General features: G+C 45.0%; 1 protein-coding gene across 5 annotated transcripts in view; it reads right to left on the bottom strand.

Moving 5' to 3' along the window:
* ELMO1 (engulfment and cell motility 1) overlaps positions 1-14973 on the bottom strand; it is a 488726-nt gene that overhangs the window by 25393 nt on the left and 448360 nt on the right. For all 5 annotated transcript variants that reach the window (XM_015237313.3, XM_072964661.1, XM_006201899.4 and 2 more), the window contains one exon: positions 9190-9302. In XM_015237313.3, the coding sequence (XP_015092799.2) occupies positions 9190-9302 (113 nt within the window). The remainder of the gene's footprint in view (positions 1-9189; positions 9303-14973) is intronic.

The raw sequence follows: 14973 nt of genomic DNA, 5'->3' as shown, positions 1-14973 counted from the left end.
GCAGTAAATCTCTTTTCGATTTTGGTCTTTAGTTAGTACCTGCCTTGCTCGGTGACATTTGGTAACCACTGGGAAAGTTGTCAAATCCTCAAAGACAATGGCAACAGGGCTTCCGAGGTGGTGGCTTCAAGAGGGTTATTTCATCAGTATCTATGATGACAAGGGGGAGTAGTCCTTATCCAGTTGGGCCTGACAAGAGTGGGGAGGGAGATGAAAAAACAGCTTTCTCAAAACTTTTCTGTTTCCACTTTCCTCTCTCAGATTTTAAGAGATGATTGTGGACCATATCTTAGTTGGGACATCAAACCTCTCATCCCTGAGGCCTATACACACAAACTAATCAATGAATAAATTGTTAGGATGCTAGTGACACTCATAAGGGGTGAAATTTATGAGGAAATATTCTAAATGGTTCAGAAATTTATTCAAGGATGAAGATACTCAACAATCATCTCGTCTCTAACTCTACAGCTCAGATCTCTTACATAGGCATAACCAGCACCTTAGGATCATTCTTATAAATAACTCCCTCAACTTGACTTCTTCTGCCCCACGAATGTAATAAAAGTTTTTGAATAAGCTTGTGAGGTAGCAAGAAGGAGGAAAAGAATGCTTTGTCTAGACAAGAAACTTAAATCGTGACAGCAATCTTTGAGCAGCTCTCACGGCTGATCTTAGATGCTGCCTCCTCCAGAAAGCCCTCTGTGATTCCTGCAGCCAGAGAGACTCTCTCAACCTCTTAGCTGTCTAGCATCTCCTTTGGTTATTGGTGCCCCTACACTAACCACCTTAGTACTCCCCATTATCTGCCATAGACCCTAGGTGAGCAGCTTGCCCTGGTGGGCGCACTGTGAACAATCGCTGACAGGAGAAGAGAGCTCCAGGATACTCACCAGTCCTGACTGTGCAGAAGCCAGGGCTCTCCGGTGACAGCCGCTGTCTTTACAATTGCACTGTACTGATTCCTTGGCATAGTGCCTGGCATGTAGAAGAGGCACAGCTGGTGTTGACTAAGTTGATAAATGAAGATCCATGGGGATTCGGTCAAGATGCTTAAGGTACAAAAGCATCCATGACCTGTAGACCCCTTTGTGGCATTATGTGGTTGGCAAATATAGTGGTCTTGGTCAAGTCCCTCCACTACTGTGTCTACAAACACAAACTGTTTTGAAGCCACTCTGAGTAAAAGGTCTCTGTAATATTTAAGAAAAATGTTCTTCTACCTAAAATTGTTTTCACTGTAAAGCCACATTTTAACTACATTTTTTTAGCAGAAAAAAAGTTGTAAAATGGAAGTAAAAGCCACACAATGAACAAAGAAAACGCCCAAACTGGATCCACAAAAGCAAAATGCCTCTGTGATTTCTTTCTCATCTCTAAATAAGGTTTGAGGATTCCTGAATATAGTCAGAATATGGCAATGTATATCTTTAAAAAAAAATCTGAATTCTGGTGGAAAAATTTGAAAGGAAAGAAGAAGTTATTTGATGGCTAGGAAACCATCCGGAATTGCTAAATTTTCAAAATTCTGTGTATATATATATACACACACACACACTCACACATACACAGACACACAGATACACACACATACACACACACATTCAACACAGGTCATTTTTCTGGGAGAGCATTACAAAGGGAGAAAATAAAATATTGCCTGAAATTCACAGCCATTTCAGTGAGGCAGTTTTCCGCGAGGAAGCCTGACCTGCACCACACAGTAGGAACTGCAGTACCGAAGGAGCAGTCCGTGCTCTGGCTGTGAGCATCAGCGGTGCTCTTGGGGCCCTGACACAAAAGACTGTAGAGGATTCTCCCCCACAAAGAACATTCCACCTTGTCTCAATGACCCGTGATGCCCGCAAAGCCAGCTGCAGAAATTTGCTATAGAGCATTTCTTCCCCTGCTACCTCTGAGGTGGGGTTTTAGCTAAGTGAGTGACTGAAGAAAGGCGACAGAAAGCTGGGAAGGAGGTCTGTGAGCCGCAGTGCTTGGACACCCTGGACTTAGTCTGAGTAAGGTCTTGGCCATTTCTTTCTAGAAATTCCTCACTTCTCAAGCTGTAATAAACTCTCGGGACTCACAGTGGCACCCTGTAACCCAAAGGTCAATATGGTGCCATCAAAGATCGGTCATCCTCAATCTATGTGGGGGAGCATTAAGAAATTTAAGTGGTACAAACAGATACATTGTGGGATAAAAAGCACAACTTATTTGTAAGACATCAAAAAACCTGCGACATATACTTCCATAGGTTGTCTATTTAATAGGTTAACCTATTTCATATTTCTCCAGTGAATAATGTCAGAGTGCCTACCATGCTCACAGCACTCGACTGGCTGGAGCACAAATCATTAGGATGAAAGGCTAATATGGGGAACAAAGCCAAGAAGCTCACGGAGAAGGCGCTCCCTCAGTTCTCAGTGGCAACTAAAAGAAAGATGGTAGAAACACTTGTTTCCCGGATCTGGGAAGTAGGGACAGGGACTCAATAGCTCTGCCTGCGCTACAGGGCAAAACAGGAGTTGGGAAGGTCTCTTGTGCAACATATTGATACAGTCAGAAACTATTAGAAAACCGTAGCTATTTATCAGGGTTCCCGGAAGCGAAACAATCATCTTCCTTGCAAAGTTGCAGTCACTGTTCAAAGAAACACAAGATGCTACCTGGAACCTGCTCTAACAATACTTGGTGTACAGCTGACAGACTTTCCTCCTTCCAGAGGCTTAAATGCTCTTGACTTTTTGACACCACCCTCTTCTGGTCTTTCTCCTACCTCTGGCTAACTCTCCTCTTATCCTCTAGTTCCTCTTTCTCTGCCTGCTACCAAAACGGTAGAGAGCAAAACCAGTCTGTGCATCACTGAAGTGAGTGATGTGTTTTGCTCCTCCCCATCAAACAGGAAGTCTTGGAAGGACAACAAAAATATTGGAAAGGGGCTGAAGGGCTTGGGAAGGTTGTTTTGACTCATCAGCAAGTGGGTGGGTGCTCAGCCTGTATCGTCCTCAGGGTAAAGGTTAGCTCTGGGAAGGTTTAGAGGCCTCATAACTTGTGTGTGTCCGTCTTGAAGGAAGAGCTGCTATAAGGGGGAGCAGAGAGGCCAGCTCCGACCAGCACAGCACACCGACTTGTTGGCTGAGGCAGTTTCAGTGGCAGCTTGATTTGCAGTTTCTTTTATGGTAAGAAAAATGCAGATTTTCTTTTCAAAACCCAGCATGATGTTACTAGTTCCCCAATCCCTCTGGGCAATGAATGAGCGGATTGTGTCACTAAAAGCAATTAGCAGGAAGCAGCGAGAACATTAGCAAAGATTGTTTAGTAGCGTTTAAAAAGAAAACATGAGTTAATATAGAGGTCTTCCAGTCAATTACAAATGTTGGTACATTAATAGCCATCTTTTCATTCCCCAAACTCAAAAACTGAAAATATGGAGACAATTTTGTGTCTCACTCTTTTTCTGTGTGTGTGTGTGTGCGCGCGCGCGTGTGAAGGATCAGAGGGAAAAGCTGGTTTCAAAGCTCACAGCCCGTTAAGGTCTCCAGGGCTGATTAAAGCTATTCCCAATGTCACATAGATCATTATGGAGCTAATAACGCCTGACAACTGTAATTCTTGCAGCAGTGTTCGACAGAACGTCCTACAATGATGCAAATACTCTGTACCTGCTTTATTCAAGAGTCAGAAGAGAAATTTTAAATTTTATTTAATTTTAATTAACTTAAATAGCCGTAGGTAGTTATAGTGAACAGTGCAGCTCACTGTCCATTTTCATATCCAGGAGACAAGTGTGGGGCCGGCCAGCAGGTCAGTAGGGGAGATGGGCAAGCTGATTAATAGCTACCATTGCTGGGGGTGAAATGCTGGCCAGCAAAGTGAGGCACAGGGCACCACAAGAACCGAGTCCTGATCGACTCTCCCATGGACTCAGAGAGACGTCTCTGTCTTGTGTGCAAAGCCCACAGTTGGCAGCTGCCTGGAGCTCCAGGGGGCCCAAAAGGTCCTGTGTCTGGGAGACAGGTGGCCTTTACTAAAGTGAATTCTTTGGACAATTTTATTACTATTTCAGGTCCTTCCCAGGTTAACCTAAAATGTGCAAAATTATCCGTGTGCTCAGGAGTAGGGCTGCTCCCTGCCTAGGGTCAAACCTTCCAGGTCCAAAAACATGAGGGACCCCAGCAATGTTCTAAAAAGGAAATGTCATCTTCCAGGTGGTGAGAGACAAGATTTCTCTGTTGGTCTAGTAAAGGAAGACAGCTAAGACACAGAATGAAGGTCATTCTGCCCTTCAAATCTTCCTCACTTCACTGAGCGTTCTTCAGAATGAGAAACTCCTGTTTTGATTCAGAAATCTGCCCCCGTGGAGACTCTCCTTCCTCAGCAAAAGGTAACTTCAGGGCTCCCAAATCATTTTAAAGATGCTTTGGAGTCACAGAGACCTGGCCCTGACACATCAGCTGTGGAGTCTTGCGCAAACAATGAAAACCTTCGGGATCCCTATGGCTCCTCTGTTAAGTAATCCTAATAATTATCTGAGTAAAACAAACATAGAGTATCTACCGTGCACCTTCCACAGAGCTGGCTTTCAAATATGAGTGTGTCTTCCTACTCTTCCAGTCAACGGTAAGCCTTCTCATCGACACTACTGGTCCCTCTACCTTTTGAGAACAATGATAATCTATTATTTTGATCTACTGGAAAGTGTCTTTTTCCTGAAAACAAACTGGCCTTTCTCCTTTTGAAAATATCCGTTTATTTATATCTGTCTTTTTGTAAAAATGAGTTATAAGATTTAGTTAAATATTAAAAGAAAATCTCAAAGACAGAGTAAGAAACAGCATGCTCCCCGAAGGGGTCCATATGGTTCCTGAAATGGCCAGGACATACGTGGCTCTCCATTCTCTGAGTGAGCTGAAGGAGCAAGGCAGGGACGCTGCCCTGGGCCTCAGCACAGAAGCAGGCTAACTCTGCTGGGTATGCGTTTCGCTCACTACTGGCTTTCAAATTAAGTTCATCCTGTTAATGCTTAGGGAAGGGATGCTGGTCAACAGAACCAGCATGTCTTCAATGAAAAGCAAAAGTTTCATGCAATCATTTCTTTAAAATGACACTCCAATGTATAGCCCTGGGCTCTTACCAAGACTCTTCAATGCAAATGATTCTGAAATACCCTCATCTCTGAAATGTAAGGAAAATAGGAGGCAGTTCCTGAGCCTGGAGATTCTCAGAAAGCAAATAATGGCTCTAAGATAGAAAACTTCCGGGATTTCATCTTAACTCTCTATTTAGGGGACAGTTAAGCAAGGCGCTCTCATCGTGAAGGACTGTGAACATGAGCCTCTCATACTCCGAGGGGCGTGCGGGACGCGGTGAAGCAGGTACGGGACATCCACTGCCATCTACCGCCTGTGTTCGAAAACCTGTATTCTGAGTAACTCCAAGCCAAAACTAATACTAAATGTTATTAATGAATGTTTGACAATGTGTCGAGCACCCTACTACATAGCCTAAATGCATGATTTTGTTTAACCTTTGCAATGATTTGATGTAGGAACTGACGTCATCCCCATCTGACAGGCGAGGAAATAGAAACCCAGAGAGATTTACTAGGTTGCCCAGGGCTCGGTACCCAGCTAGCAGGCAAGGAGGATGCAGGGACTTGAAGGCAGCTTGGTGTGCGTCACATGATTTACTGCCTCTCGATTCTACTGTGGTCAGAATTCCCAGAAACCCAGATTTGTTTATGTCTCAATCGGACTAACCAAGTAGCAGAGTTGCAAATGAGGCAGGTTGAATGGCAGGCAGGCAAGTAGCAGCTAGGGGCCGTCCAGCCAAACACAGCACGTTAGAGGACTCCACATCTGTCCTCCCCTTTCCATTTCTGTGGGACAGGAAGCTCTTTCATATTTTCTCCTGTAAGTTAATATCTAAATCCACTCACCTGTGTCTGACTCACTGCTGGACAGATTTAGAGGGAGGGTGGCCATGCACCTTGTGTGTGTATACTTGCTCTCTAAACCGGGATGGCTCATGGCTGTTCCTGTATGAGAGTTCCCCTTTCTCGAAGGGATTAAAATGATTTTACACCATGTCCTCATTAATGTGTGTAAATCTAAATGGAATGTTTGGATGGGGGTGATAGGAAACCAATTTCAGCACAGTCTGCTTTGAATTCCTATTTTTAAGCACACAGAGCTAGTCACCAGATTTTAAATCAATTTACTAAACACCAAAAAGCCTTCCTTTCTGTACTTGGAAGGATGATTTTATACTAAACACAGATGGCCATGCTCCTTAGGGAGTTTAACTAATAAATCTATAATCTAGATGCTAAATTTTTTTTTGTTGTTCATTAGGTAATTCATTTTTAGACAACTGGAAAAATTTGCATATTCAGGACTAACACTTTAGCCAAAAAAATCATAATTATTACATATGGAAGCAGGATTATTCTAGTAGAATCTACTAATTTCAACCTAGAAAGGGAAGTCTCATGATGAAGTAGACTGGAAGGTTAATTTGGGTTCTTTGCGTTAGGTTCTGAAGGATTCTAGCAGGGCATGAAAGGAGGCATTTGGTGGTATGTGGCACTTTGGAACCTCTCCCCTCCCCCCACTTCTGTGCCTTTGTTGTATGTCAGGTAGATAAAAACTTTTATAAATCACCTCATTTGGACAATATATCCTGAATGTTGATTTTGCCAAAGGCAGTGGGGAGACCAGGGCATGTAAGTGACCATTTGGCTGACTGAACTAACAGGTCATCTGGTCCTACTCTCCCACTTAACCGACGAGAAATCGTGGCCCTGAGAGGTCACGTGTCCTGCCTAAAGACACCCAGGTGGTTACGTACAGAGTTGAGAAGCCTAAAGCCAAGTCTGCTCACTCCCAGGATATTGTTATTTTCTTCCAGAAGAAAACAGTAGCTGCCCTTTGCTGCTGCTTTCTAAGAGCTGCGTTCATGACCACCTTTCTTCCTCACAACAGCTTCAGGAGACAGGCATTGTCATCCCTGTTTCAGATGGGGAAAGTGCCCAGGTTCGCAGAGCTGGATGGGGGAGAGTTAGGATGGAGTCCCCTTCATCTGGCTCCAGGGCTCTTGTCCTGCCCGCTGTGCCACACTGTCTTCTTGGAAGAGCATTTACTCTGGCGAAGATGCCCAATGCAAGGAACGCAATGAGCAAAGAGGGGGCGAACTCACCCTTCAAAGTCTGCATGGGAGAGAGGAGCGCCCGCTGCTCTTCCTAACGTGAGGCTGTCTCAGACCCAGCAGGAACTCAGCCCTTTCTTATTTTGCCCATTGTCCTCTCCTGAGGCCCAGCATGAAGCTCATTGTCAGGGTTTCTCATCCTCTGAGGATGACCTGCATTTTCATTTGTCAAGGAAGTTCTGCCTTTGGACATTTCTTAATGTGATTTTTGATGGTTACATTTGAAGTACTTTGAATTTACTCCATATTCAGCACAAAAGCCATTAAAAGTAAATGGCCAGGAGGATGGGCTCAGCATAAACATGAAGTGATGTGCTTGTCATTACTGGTTGGGCTCTGTGTCCCAGTAGGGCGTGCATCAGGTTCCAAAAACACCTGCGGAGTTTCTCCCGGGCCACAACTGATGCTCGTTCCTGGTTGAGTCGCTAATGCGTATGCTTGTTCATGACTGTTTCTAAATCTCTTCACCTCTCCCTGAATCTTATTTTTCAGTTTTATTTTCTGGCTCTTCATTTCTAGGACAGTATGATACAAAGTACCTTGACTTTGCAATCAGCAGTATGTCAAAAAGCAAGAAAGCAATCAAGGGACTTTACTTCCCTGGCTAAGAAACAGCTGGAAATGCTTTCTGTCTATTGGAACTAGGCTCATGGCACCTATTTTAACTTTATATTTTGGGATTAAAATATACAGAGACAATTCAGAAATTTGCCTCGAAAGATTATGAAAACGGGATTCTACCTCACCTTGGTTCTCCGTTACTTATATCTACAAACACAGTAATTCAGATCTGGAACAGAATCGGTATGGGATTTGAAAATAAGGACCATCCACATTGAAAATTCCAAGATCAAATCCAACCATGTGAGACAGGAAGGGGGCAGGGCGTAGCCATTCAAGGAATGCTACAGCAATTAACACCAATGGTGAAAGGTTCAACCCCCAGGAGGCCTTGAGGCTCACAATGGTGGGAGATTTGACTTCTAGCAGACCTTGAGCTTCACTGTACGCCCATTGTCATATATTAACATGGTGAATAACATGTCCACAGGCACCATGGCAGTCCCAAGGCTAGCCACAAAAGGTCAAAGAGTGGGAAATGGCCAACTTCCTGGGAATCCCAGCCCCTTCCCCAGACTAGTTAGACTGGACCTTCCACTTATTAGCATATGAAGCCACTGAGCTCATAAAAACTGGCAACACGGTGCCTCGCGGCCACCGCCCCCTCTCTCTCCCTCTTCCAGACGGCCCACACTCTGTCTATGGAGTGTGTACCTACTTTTAATATGAGCACCCAACCCGCACACCTTGTGGCCTTTCTCTTGCCTTTCAATGTATCTTTCTCAGTTTATCTGCCTTTACTCAACTGTGGCTCGCTCTTGAATCCTTTCCTGTGCGAAGCCAAGGACCCACACTTGGTGGGGCACGTTCCAGGGGCTCAACCGAAGCCTGGGACGCAGCCCTCCTCACACCCCACATCCGTTTTTCCTGCATCAAGTGGGTGCCAGCTCTCCTGATAGCCCAGTGAGTCATTAAAAGTAAACGTTGTAGAGCTGCCAGAGTATAAATCCTTGCTCCTCTGTGACTGTGGGCAACTTACTTAGCACCTCACTGCCTTAGTTTCCTTATCTGTAAACTGGGCGTAATCCCAGCAGCTACTTCATAGGGTCACTGTGAGGATGCAATGCTTTAAGATAAGTCAAGTGAGAGCCTGGCATGTGGTGAGCTCTCAGTGACGTCCGCTGTTCTTGCAAGACTACTGGCAGAGTTAAGGCACGAAATGGCCTCGGCGGCTCTTCGATTCCACCCATCTTCTGGTGATTCTGGACTTTGATTCTTCCTGGGTTTGCAGGGGAGATCAGAACTTACTGAGCACAATGCTGCATGGCCTACTCTTAAACGAACACCCAGGCACAGGTGATTCCCCCGGGAGGAGGCCACTGTCTGCCCTACTGGGTATGGGGTGGCCCCAAACAATACCTTGCCTCCGCCGGCAGTTGAGTTTCCTGAAGCAGGTCCCTTCCACCAGGCGGTTCAGGCGTTGCTGTTTGATCAGCTCCAAGATTTCTGGCTGTATCTTCTCCTTTAGTTCCCTGTGAAAGAATAAACACATATTCCACAGCACGCCTTGAGAACAGCGCTTGGCTGAAAGGGCATCACGGGCAGATGGGGCAGGCGAGTGGAGGCTGCATCTTTTCATGAACATCCCGAAGCCTCCCAAGCTGGTGCTCTAGAGAATCCTGTATTAAGCATCCGTGGACAGGGTCGTCTGTTCTAATAACACTACAGATCCCCTGACATTTACAGAATACCCACAGGAGCACCAGCCACTTCAATGACGTTTTTCTAGACCAACGTCTCCCAAGAAATTTCTTCTCTTGTTTTACAAAGCCACAGATATAAACTTAGACAAAAATTCACTCAGCTCTGCTGAGACAACAAATCTCTAGTCATATTTCCCCCTCTACAGCAGATAAACTCCTAGACGACATCTGTAATCTGACCAAAGAAGAATGTTGGACAGCCACGCAACCATCCTTCCACAGAAACACAGGACTGAAACCACAGGGCCGCATTTTGCTCTCACTTCTGTCACAAATGGGAACAGCACATCATCCCAGAGTCTTGCCCACAGAGACTGGGATAATGAAGGGATAAATTAAGGATTATTTGCTACTTGTCTCAGGCTAATATAATGTAATTTAGGTTTAGATGCACTATGCTGTAAAGATATGATAATAGAATGCAATGGGTTTAAAATTTTTCTTCTAAAGAGCAGAGAATTTTTTTTTAATCATGTGAAATTCTACATAGCACACTAGCATTTGAATCTAGTAAAGTGAGAGCTGTTCTATTTGAGGATGGATAGGGAGACCCAGAGCCCAGCCCTCAGGGCAGTGTTGAAAGCATTGACCAAAACTCAGAAGACTAAGATTTGAATCTAGGCTCTGCGTCTGAATGGCATTTGGTCTAGCTCCTGTCAAGTCTCAGTTTCCTCATCTGTAAAATGGGAATAAGAAATCTTTCCTTTCTCAAAAGAGACAGTGTGAGAATAAGTGAGCTGTAAGCACTGGGCAGGAATGCAAGGTGTTACTGAGTTTTGCTTTGATAATATTCTCTACTCTCCTCAGGGCAAACACTCCATGTACCCATATTACATATGACTCTAGTCAAGGCTCACATTTTCATCAGCTTCAACCTTAATTCTGAACTTGCTCGGGACCGCAGGCAATCTGTCCTCACAGGGTGTTTTGTTCCCAGGTACGGAAGGCACAAACGCCCGGTAAGTGTCTGCTATGAGCCAGGTAGGATACCATGTGATTTTAGCTCATTTAACATCCCCTCCCCATTTTGTTCCCCAAAACACCCCAACTTTTGGGAACAGGCATTAATATCATCATTCTCTTGTAACAGATGGGGAAACAGCTTACAGAGGTGAAGCTGAAGAGGGGTACAAACTCGAGTCTTTCTTGAACAAACTCTTATTTACACATGAGAAAGAAAAAGAGGGTGCTCATCATGGCACCCTCTGTTATGGACCATCTTTTGGGGACAGACTATCAGAACCCTAAGTGGATCTGTTGCTACAAAAATTATCTTTTTCTTGTTATGAACCCCCCAAAATTTCCAAAACGTGGCTGGCCAATGAGGGAAATGGAACAGCTTTTTTTTTTTCCTTAAGTGATTTCCTCTTCTATCTCTTCAAATGGACTCAGTAACTGTAAAATTCACTCATGTTAGGAAAACCTATGTAACCCCTATGTGGATTCTATAGGGGTTTCTGTGGACGACATTCGGCCTCTGGGGTAATCCAGGTAATAACCATGGGCTGGAACTGGGTTTTGAAATTCTTACCTTGGGGCCAGTGAGGCCAACCAAGGTCATGGATTCACTGGTTTTGCTTTGATAAATATTCCTCTAATTCTTTCTAAAAGCCTTGTAAATAAATAAAAAGAGGAAGATTGAAGGAGGTAGGGTAAATGAGTGTGTGAAGAGCAATTCAAAGTCTGCACTGTTTCCAGAAGAGAATTCCAAGTCCAGGCTCAATGGGCCAGTGGCTTCACAGAGGACAGATGGCACCCCTAGGCTGGCAAGATTCCTTCCTGGATCTGGGGTCTGCCCTGCTGAGTGGCTCCCTGGTGTTCACACTGAACAGAAGCTGGCAAACTTTTTCTGTAAAAGGCCAGATAAATAAATATTTCAGACTTTGTGGGTCATAAACTCTGTTGCAACTACTCAACTCTGCCACGGTAGAGTGAAAGCAGTCGACAGCATGTAAGCAAAGGAGTGTGGCTCTGCTCCAATAAAACTCAATTTACAAAAACAAGTAGTGCTGGCCTGCTTGGGTCAGAACTGGCCTCAGAGCTATAGTTCGCCAACCCCTGCTCTACAAGGGTTCCGGGGAGACTCTGGGCTGAGTGACAATGTCTGTTTCAAGGAAATTGTTCTGTTCCTGTCTCACTGCACGGCCCCCAGTATCAGTCCTTGCACTTCTTCTGTTCTTTATATTACGGACTCACGGCTTTAAATACCTACTTTCTGCTGACAACCTCTAAATTTCTATTCCCAACCTAGACCTCTCGGCCGAGCTCCAAACTCATCAATCCAGCTGCCTGTTTGGATATCTCACAGACACCTCAGACTTGACAGGTCCCAAAGCTGAACTCTTGATCCCCTTGTCCAAACCTGCTCCACTCACTCTGTCCTTTAGTTGTTCAGACTTGTGTTCATCCTTCTCTTATACCCCACATCAAGTCAATCAGGACATACCCTGGCTTTTTATCTTCAAAGTCTATCTAACCTATGGCAGACTCATCACTTCTCATCACCTCTTGCTTGGATTATTGAAATCACGTCCTCACTGATCTCCCTGCTTCCAAACTTGCCTCCTCGGAGTCTATCCCCAATACAGCAGCAAGACGAATCATTAAAAGTCTAAGTCAGAGCACATCGGCTCTCTGCTCAAAACCCCCTAATGGCTCCCCGACAGGGCCCCATGGATTCAGGCTCTGGCAACCTTTCTAGCCTCTCCTCCTATTGCTTATTTTGCTCCAGCGACACTCGCCTCCTTGTAATTTACTGAGCACCCAGACCTACGCCTAGTTTGCTCTGGTGATTCTCTCTGCTGGACTGCTCTTCTCCTAAACACACAGCCTTAGTCCCTTACACACCTTTACTCAAATGTCACCATCCCAACTAGACAGACTTACTTCTGTCACTGTATTTAAAATTGCAAACTCTCCATTTCCCTCATCCTGCTTTCTAGTTCCTGTATCCTCTTCCGACATGCTATGATCTTACCTACCATGTTTCTCATTGATTTCTCCCCACTAAAATATTATCATTACAAAGGTGAGAAATGTGTCCGCTCTCCTCACTGCTGAATTGCCAACACACAGAACAGGACTTGGCAAGTGGCAGGCACTTGGTAAGTGACAAGTGCATCGAACACTGGCATTGGTGATGAGGGCAAAGCTTCTGGCTAATCTTCAGTGAGGATGCAGAGCTGCCGGATAAGCATGAGCCTTATTTCTGGCTCCTCTTGGTTTCACGTTTTCTTTCTCACCTACTTTTACTGTTCTCTCTGAGATAAGACGAGGTATATACAAATACATTCACAGAGTCAGTTTTACCATTTACATATTTATAATGTGACAACTTGTAAAATTCTGGTCATCGACTCAGAATAAGAGTGACCGTTTCTCTGAGTGGATGTTACGTGCTGGGTGTATGTCTAGTGCTTTTCATGTGCTACTTCATTGAGTCCTCATGACACCCCAACAATGTAGACACTTTGTCATTTTTATTTTTAGACATGAGAAAAACAGGCTTAGCATGGGTGACAGAACTTGACTAAAGAGCCACATTTGTGAACGGTGGTTTGGAATCTGACCTCAGTCTGTTAGCTCCCGGGGCTGGGTTTCCCACATCGAGCTACTCTGCTTCCCCAGTCTTTGTCCTCACAGCTCCCCTTCCCCCAACACAGTGGTAAACAACCTATTTGGGGACTATTCAAGCTTTTTACATCCATCAACTCCGATTAATTGTGTGGATAGACTTATCTTCCATGTAAAATCATGCTAAGTAGAAAATAACAAATAACTTCCTTCTGAAATAATTAGTCAAAAACAGCTTCTTCAACCCACTGAATATATAGCCCCCCCTCCCCCATACTGGTTCACAGGCAGTTTGCAATTTTCTTCTCAGGAAATACAAACGTTTTGTAAAAATGAGATGCCCGCCTCAAGGGGTCTTGTGGCGCTGAGATCTGCCTCAGGCTGTGTGCAGCAGCCCGGCGTGGGGCAGACGCGGCCAGCGGGGTTCCGCACCAAGGGTCAAGCCCCGGCCAAGTCACTGAACCTGTCTGCAAAATGAAAAGTTCCAGCTGTTTGACCTTAAAGGTGCTTTTCAGTTCTAAAATTCGAATATCCTAACCCCAGAGCTTGGGTTAGCTGCATCCCCTGTGTGCTCTAGTGACAACTCCCCGACCTGGGGACCCTCCCACCCAGCGCTGAGCAGTCCCTGGTAAGCGCTCCAAACCCCGGCTATAAGCTTGGCACACGGACAGCCAAGAGTCTCTGGTTCTTTGCCTGTCCCAGCACCCTGGCAGGACCTAGCAGGTAAGAGTTGTTCAACACACATTTGTTAAATAAATGAATCCATGAATGAATGAAAATCATCATACACAATCTGTGCCTTTTCTTGGTTGACTTGGGTTTATCCTGTGAGCCACTGTGGCCGCATTTAGACTTCATCCAACCCCACAATGCATTCCTGTCTAGTAGGTCATTCTAAACGACAAAGCATCACTGGAGAAGAAGCTGGAGGCTGGTACCCGCCTGCCTGCTTCAGGGGCTGGGGTAATGATCAGGCTGGTGCATAGCCTCCCCACTTAAGTGCCGTAGTGCTGACAAGTCTTTACGACTTCACCAGAGCTATACCAGAGCTCCAGTGGAGCATGGTGTGCTTCAGTCCCGTGGCCTAGGACAACGCCAAAGTCACTTATAAATACAGGAGATTTCCTTTACATTGGCATTGCTTCACTTTACATAGTAAATGTAAAGATAAGAGCTCCTTACAATAAAGGGAAAAGAAACTGCAGAATGTCACAGGCAGAGTCTTGGGACGTAAAGATGTGAAGCCAAAGCAGGAACAAAGTGTTCCTATTTGACAAGCAGTTAACATTCTGACTGAGAACAAAGCCACGGCCAAGCATTCATTTAGAATCACTTGGCCTGAACTGAAGTGGTTCCTCAAGTCTCCCTTTAGGTTTTAAGAATTGTTGCTAAAAGCATGATAAAATCTCCTTGTGTTCACACATCTGCAGAAACAGACATTATGAACTCCAACGTTTCAGTACAGTGGGCCCTGGGATGGGGCAAGGCGCCACTGTCCCTCCTTGCAAGAGAGAAACTGCATTCTGAGGAGTCAGTTATTTATCCAAAATTCTTTCTGCTGCCTGGTATGTGGGGCTGTTCCCTTCTTCTAGCTGAGGACTGATGCAAAACCCCAGGGCTGCCTTTCGCGAGAGCTGCCTGCTGCCCAGTGCGGTACAGTTTAGGTTTTAGGTGGATGTGAGCTGAGGACCCTCAGGAAGCACTTCCCCTCCCCTGCTGCCTAACTTCATCCCCACCAAAGCCTGCAGTTCTGTTCTGCAGCTTCCAATGGTGCTTCTTAATGTTTGAAAACAGACACAAAGTAGATGCTATAGCTTGGCTATAGTTTTTTCAGATCTGCGCACTTTTTTAAACTTCACCTTAGTCT

This window comes from Vicugna pacos, chromosome 7 (genome assembly GCF_048564905.1).
Source record: "Vicugna pacos chromosome 7, VicPac4, whole genome shotgun sequence".
Taxonomy (NCBI): Eukaryota; Metazoa; Chordata; class Mammalia; order Artiodactyla; family Camelidae; genus Vicugna; species Vicugna pacos.
The sequence above is the reverse complement of the archived record's forward strand: the minus strand, read 5'-3'. Positions and strand labels throughout refer to the sequence as shown.